At 38.2% G+C, this 10,000-nt stretch overlaps 1 protein-coding gene across 5 annotated transcripts in view; it reads left to right on the top strand.

The window, feature by feature from the left end:
* Window positions 1-1,779: 1,779 nt before the first annotated feature.
* The window catches only part of LOC125035069 (serine/threonine-protein kinase 11-interacting protein-like), a 21,147-nt gene continuing 12,926 nt past the window's right edge, over window positions 1,780-10,000 (top strand). For 4 of the 5 annotated variants that reach the window (XM_047627184.1, XM_047627182.1, XM_047627183.1 and 1 more), the window contains exons 1-12: window positions 1,780-1,934; window positions 5,277-5,404; window positions 5,816-5,991; window positions 6,226-6,419; window positions 6,601-6,699; window positions 7,007-7,184; window positions 7,589-7,782; window positions 7,916-8,195; window positions 8,400-8,555; window positions 8,668-8,779; window positions 8,959-9,332; window positions 9,547-9,761. In XM_047627184.1, coding sequence (XP_047483140.1) covers window positions 5,820-5,991; window positions 6,226-6,419; window positions 6,601-6,699; window positions 7,007-7,184; window positions 7,589-7,782; window positions 7,916-8,195; window positions 8,400-8,555; window positions 8,668-8,779; window positions 8,959-9,332; window positions 9,547-9,761 — 1,974 coding nt within the window. In that variant the 5' untranslated portion in view covers window positions 1,780-1,934; window positions 5,277-5,404; window positions 5,816-5,819. The remainder of the gene's footprint in view (window positions 1,935-5,276; window positions 5,405-5,815; window positions 5,992-6,225; window positions 6,420-6,600; window positions 6,700-7,006; window positions 7,185-7,588; window positions 7,783-7,915; window positions 8,196-8,399; window positions 8,556-8,667; window positions 8,780-8,958; window positions 9,333-9,546; window positions 9,762-10,000) is intronic. The other variant, XM_047627181.1, reaches the window with a different exon arrangement.

Genomic DNA, 10,000 nt, shown 5'->3' with positions numbered 1-10,000 from the left:
TGCGTTCTGACTTACATTTTTTACGCGAAATGTTTTTTTTTTTTTTTATATAGGAAAGTTTGGCGGGGAAAATAAGGCAGTGGGGAGGCAGTTTTTATTTATTCATATACTTACTCATTCATTTAGTTATCTATTTATACTTGAGAGCAAGCGAAAGAACATGAAAAAAAAGTTCAGAAACCATATTGTATCATATAAGCTTAAACTTACACAAAAAATGCTATCTAGTTTTACAAAGGAAGTTAATCATATTACTATCAACGTTACATATAAGTGATGACCTCACCAATGCATTACGTAAACTAATGAATAAGTACAGTAAGTTAGTTTCACAACTTATAACCTACTTTTCTTTATATATATTTCCTGGCCATGTTATCATTAACATCAACAAAAGCATGTCAGCATAACAGCAATAAGGTTGAAGTTAGCATATAAAATGTTTCCCATTTTGCTACAAATATAAGCTGTTAATGATTTTAGGTTTTGCGAATTCTGTGCGATTTCTTGAGATTAAAGTCGCGGATTTTTAGGCTGATTTTGGCAGAAATTTGGGCCGACTATGATCAGCTTTGGGCGGGAAGGCGACCCACGGCCTGGTCTGTACTTCAAACCGAGTCGTGGGCTTGGTGATTTTTTGGAAGATCAAATGAGAAAACATTATAGTTATTTGGTGGTATGTGATAAAAAGCTAAATTCAAGACCAGTGAAGCACACGTTTAGTTCTAGTCACCGCTTAATCACATCGGGTTTTGACTTGAAGATTGGCTCGTGTCGCGTGCACTCCTTCTGCACTGGAGGCGACATCGGCCACACACACGCACGCACACGCACGCACACACACACACACACACACACACACACACACACACACACACACACACACACACACATATATATATATATATATATGTGTGTGTGTGTGTGTGTGTGTGTGTGTGTGTGTGTGTGTGTATGTATGTATGTATGTATGTATGTATGTATGTATGTATATGTATGTATATATGCACATATATATATATATATTTCTGTGTATGTATATACATGAATATATATATATATATATATGTATATCTACACACACACACACACACACACACACACACACACATATATATATATATTTATATATATATATAATTATATACACACACACACACACACACACACACACACACACACACACACACACACACACATATATATATATATATATATATATATATATATATATATATATAATACATTGTGTTTGTGTGTATGAATGCAATTCTCATCCAATTCTAGTTTGAGCTAAAACAAAAACATAAAAGAATGTTTGTTTTTTTTTGTTCCTGTTAAAATCTTAATACCTTGTTGATAAGCGACAATAAAAAATCAACAAAACTCTTTGTCCCCGCAACCCCTGTTACAAAAACTTGGCTGCTGTTCAAATGTTTCGAAATGATAATGATGCGAAATGAATATATGTATGAGAGGTCTAACAGCAGAAAAATATTTGCATATTGATTATCAAAGAATCCAAGGTGTAGTCTAGTGAATAACGGTGTATTTTGGATAACATTTGAACGCGGATCATGAATCAGCTGACCAGACGTTCCGATCGCTGGATGACACTAACTTCCCTCACCCAAAACCCGCAAACCAAACTTACCTAAAACCAACCCATCGTAAGTAAAACCACACCAAAATATCAAACCGATCTCAAAATACCCTTATACCTACAAAAACACCAACATCCGAAATTAAAGAGAAGGAGAAAAGTGACATTGGCCGTACCGAAGGACAGTCGGGGATCCGGACACGTACTCCCAAACAAACGCAGTGGATGACAAGAAGAAGGTCGAGGCAGGCAGACTATCTCCTTAAATGAGGCTGAGAAAACGCCTTCTCCTTCCTCCTGCGTTATAGATCCGGATATTTCAACTATGCAAGTGAGTTTCCGTTGCAAGTGCAGTAGATATTTGGGCGTGAGACTCTGCGATCAGGCTGCAGAGAGGGAAGGTAACTGAGGGAGAGGGAAGGGTGTGGGAACATTATAATTGTTTGCTTGTTAGTCTAATGTAAACGAACGTATTTTTGGGTCGGGAAAGGGACCTTGATTTGCGCTGCTGGTAGGTCCTCTCTTATCAGCAGTCGTCACAGAACGAAGGGACATTAATTGCCAAAGAGAAAGTGAAGGTTTTATGTGTTTACTTAATTCCACAAAAAAATAAATAGACATATGTTCTCGCTTTGATTTGCTCGTGGGCGGGGTGCCAAGGTTGATGAAAGAGCCTGTGCCTTTGCCTTAGGCATAAGAAATATGGAAAGAGGACATTTTAGGGAAGATTTGTGCTTTTGGAGTGAAATCACACATTTTCAGTACAGTATTATAGATATTGCTATTGTCATAGGCTCTATTCAGTGAAAGTACCATATAATTTCATATTATGTAACATGATTAGATGTTACACACCTTTTCATATAATAGATACCATTAGCTGTAATTTTTATTTGCATATGTCATATTTGGAAAGTCAGGAATAGTTCACATTCCTTGCATAGCTTTCATTATATTCTTGTCTCAAGCAAGAAAGGGGAATCGAAGCACTAATTCTAAACCTCCTGTGAATATCGATTCACATGCAGGGAATAAAAATTACCTCTGGAATTGAGTCAAATAATTATTCATGACAAATGTGTATATATCACAGAGAAGTGCAACAGTTCGGGGGAGAAATGTGATCCAAAGGATTATTATATCCTAACATGAGCAACATTCCTGCTATTGGACATTTGGGTGGAAAACAGTTAGCACTATCAGTTATCTTTATTTCAGCAGTTATTATAAAGCCCTTTTTGTGATAGAACATTCATCTTGATTGTATGTTGCATCAGAGATACATATGCATTAATTAATTTCACATAAAGTAGATATTCGTGGTAAAAATCTGTAGGTAAAACAAAAAACGAAAATGAGGTGTATTATGTATATATATTTTAGATGAATGATGATTCCAGCAGACATTAATTATTCCCAGTCTTACTTAGTTATGAGTTAGATTTACAGATAAAATCAGTGGGAAATTACATACTTTTTCTACAAAAAGCTGACTTTTTCAGATGTTAAGAAAGATAACTCAATGAAATGTACCAGAGCTTGATTTTAATTTAGTCAGTTGATTCAGTAATATAAGCTTTATATACTAAATAAATATTATTCCAGTTGATCAGAATGACTAAAGCTCCCTCATACTTCAGAAAATGTATGTTATTGATTGTTACATATGAGTCCTGCATTAGAGAAGAAAGATAGGAATTTGAGATCAGTCTGATATTTTTGATTTGAAGGAGGAAAATCAGGCCTAATAATGATCATTTGACATGAGTATGTGTAAATATATTAGGCTATTTACCTTCTTTGAGAAATTATTAATTCCCAAGTATACATGTCTTGATAGTTGTTGTTGTGAAACCGGTTTTGGTCTTATCAAATGTAGATTACAAAAGGTCATTAGATGTTGGTAATTCAGGTGTTAGGGCAACTCTGTGTGTGTGTGTGTGTGTGTGTGTGTGTGTGTGTGTGTGTGTGTATGTATGTATGTATGTATGTGTGTGTGTATGTATGTATGTATGTATGTGTGTGTGTGTGTGTGTGTGTGTGTGTGTGTGTGTGTGTGTGTGTGTGTGTGTGTGTTTTTAAGGGTTAAAAGTTATATAGTAAAACTAAATTTACAGTTATACCCTATGAGTAACAGGAATTCCAACAGTTATTATAAATGGACATTCATATGGGTAGATAGCCTTGCCTAATATTACATATGGGTAGCACCATGTACTCCATAACATTGCAATGCATTATATATATTGTCCACTACCAAGAGTGCCCTGTGGTAGAGTGATAAGATTATCAAAGACAAACAAATGGTCAAGTATAGCTGTACCCAAACTCCCCCATTCCCTCTTGCCTATATCAATGACTTTATATGATGTTGACTGCCTACATTCTGCTTATTAAATATTTAGATGTTCATAGTATTTTTTTTTTTTTTTTTTTTTTTTTTTTTTTTACATAAATAATTCAATAATTTAGCTCACTTGGAAATGGTTGAGTTTTTTTGCTTGCCAGCATGGTTAGTTTGCCAAACTAATGAGTAGTTTCTATGTTTTGTAATTTCTTTCAGTTTCCTTGATTAATCTGACATCATGAATATAGCCTAATAAATGTATCATTCAGCTTATTACAAAACAAATGTTCTGGAGAGTTGACATCAGGCATGGTTCAGTCCTCGTTTTCTTATGGACTGACCTTTGCAAATGACCCTCTTTCCTACTTGCTATTCACTTGCTTTGCTCATCGATCTTGCTATTTATACATGCAGCTATCAGTTTTCCAGCCATACTGTCGATATCATATCCAAGCTCACCATCATTAATCCACGATTAGTATCAGGACACTTGTTTTTCCTTTCTGTCATATTGAATTGGGATTTATTGTGCATTTTTCTTTGTTTCAGGGGTGAGTGGGGGCCCTCTTTGCGTGTATGGTTGCATTTTACATCATGGGAGGGAAGTGAAGATTTTGGTGATTCACTTTGTTTGGGGAGAAGTGCTTCTTTATTTTGTATCTTTAAATCTACCCAGAGTTATGGTTTTGGAGGGATGTAAGCTTTATCATTGAGACAAATGTAGAAAAGGTATGAATGAGAATGAATATTTTTGTATCGGAATATCTGTGAATATATTCATTCTCATTCTTACCTTTTCTATTCGCTTTATCAGAGAGATGCCTAGTATGGGCAAATTGAGGGTGGGTTATATTGATTAGGACTGCTTCTTTAAGACAAACAAGTGGTTTATATTAGTAACGATTTGATGGAACTGACTTTGTTCTGGTAGGAATGATAAGTTGTTCAGGTTGGATTTGCAACAGATTTGCAGTGATTTGTTTCTTGCTTGAATCTGGACTGGCCCTTGACAGAAGAAATTGTGTTGATGTAGTTATTTATATGTTTTTTTTTTAAGACAGATGTAGAGTAAGATATCCTTCTCCATTTCTTCATATATATCCTTTCTCTCCTCCTCATCATCAGATTTGAAGTAGGAAATTCAGGAGGATTTCGGAAATGTCGTCTCACCCTTCAGTGAACCTATATTGTGTATAGCAGGTTTTTCTACCATTACAGTCATGTCCAACTACCTATTTACATATTCCTTATGTTAATGTATTGTACCCTGATATTAAAAAAAAAAACATGTTCATACCTTAATTTTTGCACTCTGTCTCCTTCCAGACTTTCAATATGTGACGTTTGAGTGCCAACTATGGATGATGCTTTGCTCCAGCGGGTATGCAGCCTGGCCACTGCATTCCGCCAGTCGGCTCATCTCCTCCTAGATCATAAGCATAAACTCTCCTTGGGTAAGCACGAATATTTTGTTCTGATGAATAGACACTGGTCTAAATACAGTTGCTGGTGAGACATTTATAAAGTAGAAAAGGAGGTTTGGTGGTGTTCTTGTTAAGATTTTTAATGTTTGATTTTTCTCCTTGTGCCTGTTCCTCTTTTTGTCTGTTGATCCTTTTTACCTTTGATTCTTCTTACTCTCCCATATCTCACTATTTCCTTCTCTGTCTCTCTCCTTTTTGTTTTCCCTTCCTTCTTTTGATATCTCTCCCACCCCTTTCTCTCTCTCTCTTTCTCTTCCTCTTCCTCTTCCTCTTCCTCTTCCCCATTCATACCTTTCCTCTCTCCATCCCTCTAATTCTCTGCCCCTTCCACCCACTCTCCCTCTCTCCTCCTCTTCCTCTCCCTCTCTTTCGGCTCCTCAGACACATGGACCCTCGGAGAAATCCAAGAGGCCTTCAGCCTGATCCTGGAGATGGAGCAGCACACCAACTTCCACGTGCTGCCCCCCAACCACCGCCAGCACCCGGCCATCCCGCACCTGCAGTTCATCTACGACTTGCTCAGAAGGTCTTTGGGCTTCGGCTCTGGGTCAGGCATGGTGAGTGAGGTATTGGGGGGGAGGGGGGGCAGTGTTCTCGTTCTTTCTCTTTTCTGTATCATTATTGTTGATGTTACTGTTATTGTTATTGATATTGATGTTGATATATATGATTATCATCATTACTGTTGCAAGCCATTTTGTTATGTGTTTATTTGTCTATTGGGTCTCTCTTCACACTTATGATTTTGTATTCAAATATATAACTTCAGTCTCTATATTATACATTATAAGCAGGCCTCGGTCTCCCACTGAACGAAACCATCAGCCTGAGATGCTTCCGCAACCTCCAAACCTTAGAGATGGACCACATCCCAGTGACGAGCATGAAGGCTTTACAGACACTGCGGCCAACCCTCAAGTCAGTCACTATTGTGAAGGGACTGACGCAGCTCAGTGACCTTTTCATCAGATGTGGCGCTGACAAGGTAGAGCATTGTAGACGTATATTTGTTCTTAACTGTTCATTTGTCAATTTTCATTGTTCACTTCATATTAGTTGTTCACACTGATATGTGTTTTGAAGTATTATTTACATATTATATATGTAATTATGTCTATGTATGTGTGTATATATATTTATTTATACATATATTTCTTTATTGACAGGCTGGGGAATTTGCCTGGGAGCAGTTACAGGAGGCAGTGCTGGCTCACAATGCTCTCCATAGCCTTGACCAAAGCTTGAAGCTACTTCCAAACCTGAAGGTAAGAAAAGCACTTATATGAGCCACATCACTAAGCATACACTCATTGAACATCTGTAAACATCTGTTTACCAATAGCCTCTAAAATTGGTCCACGTTGGATGTTAGTATCTGAAATAGTTTAGCTATATATATTTTTTTCCTATTTGTGAATATTAGGATTGTAAATAGGTTTGCTCCATAAATTTTTGGTCAATTTATATTAGAAGAATTGTTCAAACTATGATTTACTTTATGGTGCTCAAGATAACCCTCAAACCAACTCTTTTTGCAGCATGATATAATAACATTGCTCTGTCTTTCCACAGGTACTAGATCTTAGTCATTGTGAGCTAGAGGATGCCTCAGCGCTGGAGTACCTGCCAACAGTGACTATGCTGGACATCAGTCATAACAGACTGCGGCTCCTTCCTCGTCTCTCGCCCACTGCCACCTACTCGCTCTCCATACTCATTGCAAATAATAACCTGATTTCTCACATAAGTGGCAAGTATAGTTGGCTTTTGAAGTCTGTAATGTCAACAAAAAGAGAAGGCTATTTCATGATCTTTTTTTTTATAGAGATGATGGCAGGGTTTATTCTGATGTTATTGAATGTTGTTATTGTCTCTATCATCTTTGTTCCCGTAGTTATTTGTTACTTTTATTATTTTTCACATTATCTTCTTCCTGATTTGAAATTGGTCCTCTCTTTTAGACAGAATTTGCAGATGACATGATTTGAAATCTTCCAATACTTTATCACATAAACTGAAGACCGTTCATAGAGAGAGAAGAAAGAGAGATATAGATAGGCTAGTTGTAAAAGAGTATTTAAAAAGAAAAGAAAAAAAGATCTAAATAAAAAATAAAGAAAAGCAAAGGATTAGAGATCAAAAGCTTCCTTCCAGGCTTACACGACATGAGCAACATAGAGGAGCTCGACCTTCGGGACAACGTGCTCTGCATGAACGACGTGTTGTCTCCCATCGGTGCCTTACCACACTTGCGAATCCTCCAGATTTCAGGAAACCCTCTTGCCTGGGACATCAACTACAGGATTCACACCATCAGGCTGATGAATCCTGCCACTGCCAATCACAAGGTGAGCCTTGGTCTTCATTGTGTGTGTGTGTGTGTGTGTGTGTGTGTGTGTGCATGAGGGTGTATATACATATGTAATTTATTTATGCATTATTTATCTGTTTGTTAGTAACTGAGCATCATATTGTTTTCAGGTGCTTCTCGACAATGAGGCTTTCACAAATTTGGAGAGAGCAACCGTAGGAATAGAATCAGTCCCGGCCGGCTCTCCCTACTCCCCTGAACTCCTTTCATCACTCTCCTCACTCTCTTCCTTGTGTTCACCAGTGCAGCCATTCCTCACCACACCGGGCACGCCCTCCATGCCATTCCTTTCGCCCAATAGAGCCTCAGATTCTATTCAGCCGGCCTCCATGGGGTCTCAGCCAGCTAGCCTTGTCCACGAGTCAGTGTCGGCATCACTTAAAAGTTCAGGTCTGTACACTGTTTCCCTCAAGTAGTGGGTGTGTTTGTCCTCTATCTCTTTGTCTATTTTTCTTCTCTGCACATTTTCTCTCTTATTTTGCTAATGATCTATAACATAGCATTGGGCTAGTTTTTTTGTTTTTTTTATTGTTTCCCTGAAAAGACAAAATTAAATATCCACCTTGCTGACTTGAAAAGATTTTCTTGGTCCAGGAAATGGTCAGACTCGCAGGAGATCCAGGAAGAAGGTGACGAGACACATTGACATCGCAGATCCAGACGAGGAAGAGTGGGACAGTGAGAGTATCCAGGTGGCAGAAAACGATGGGTTTGATCGACTGGGATCAGGACACGTGTCTCTGTTGGATGGTAGGTTCCTTTTCTAGACACAGGAAGGCCTATTCTTTTGTGATATTATGAGTTCTCTGCTACACTCTGCTGTTTTGTTGTGATGTCAGCCAAAGTGTTATTCTTTCATCAGGTGTGCCAGATCCTCCACCTCCAAGCTTGGCCATTGGTCACACTTTTCCACCCGTGAGCGGCGACACAGTTTCCCAAGCCCTCTCCACCCTTTCTCTCAAGGCAGAAGTCAGGTAAAGAAAGTACAGTGTCTTGTCATGGAAAACTGCTGTATGTGAATTATTTAAGACTTTAAAGAAGACCAATTTCATCACAATTATAGATATTAGAATACAAATATTAGAAAGTGAGATTTGTGTTCACTGGTTTTTTATTTGTAAAGAAATAATAATAATGTGATATTGGTTCACAGACCCACTGCCTCTGAACAGTCTGACAGACTCTTAGAGGAAATTCTCCAATCAAAAACCCAGCCAGGGATTCAAGGGTCTTCCAGTGAGGATGTTCCAGAGTCCACAGAGAACAGCGGCAAGCTGCCAACCACTTCAGCAGGCAACCAAAGAAGTACCACAGAAGGCAAAGCTGTAGGTGTTGCAGACACACATGGAAAAGATTGTGTGGATGTGGCCTCAAGTCAAGTCACAGGAGAGGAAGAGAATGTTGCTGACGAAAAGAAAGACAACCAGAGCATAGGGTCAGGTCTGGAGTCCAGCTTCTACCGAGGCAGTGCCACCTTCTCAAGGCATTCGTCGGAAGATTTGACACCACCTCATAGTGATAGTGAAGGTGATTGAACAGTGATTGAAATTAAGATTTTCTCTCTTTTTTTCTTTCTAAACTAATTTTTGATCATTGATATAAGAGATGATATTGACTAGGGAAGTATTCAGGATCTACAACTTTGTTTCTCTACTTTATTAAATTGACTCCAAAATATTGTTTTCGAATAATGAGTGTTATATTCTTATTATTCTAATATAAAATATATTTTGTAAAACAGATGAAAAGGATGAGGTTCAGTTAATGCTAGCTAAAAGGGAGATGGAAACGCCAGATGAAGGGAAACCGGCAAAGCCCCCAGCGGAAGCCAGCAACGAAGGAGAGACGGAGGACAGTGAAAAGGCAGAGGATTCTTCTCTGCAAGATGTCATCCTGGCCATCACAACGTCACACTTTAAGGAGAAGCACAATTTTACAGCCAGGACATTGTACAAGGTGGGCTTTAGTACTTCCTGAGGTTGAGAATGCAAGAGGAGCTATATTTATGTCCTCCCACAGTTTAAGATATGCATTGGCTACAGATTTCCTCTAGCTAGTCATTTCGTGGTCCAAACATTCTTGCACTGGTGGTACAGAAGGCATGGAAAAATGAGTAGATATGAAATGGCATTATGGTGAAAATAAGGTCGATTGTATACCCAGTTGTTGGATGTGTTATGATGTGGCATCTGTCA

The sequence above is a fragment of the Penaeus chinensis genome, chromosome 19 (genome assembly GCF_019202785.1).
Source record: "Penaeus chinensis breed Huanghai No. 1 chromosome 19, ASM1920278v2, whole genome shotgun sequence".
NCBI classification, from domain to species: domain Eukaryota; kingdom Metazoa; phylum Arthropoda; class Malacostraca; order Decapoda; family Penaeidae; genus Penaeus; species Penaeus chinensis.
This window is presented reverse-complemented; position numbering and strand designations above follow the sequence as displayed.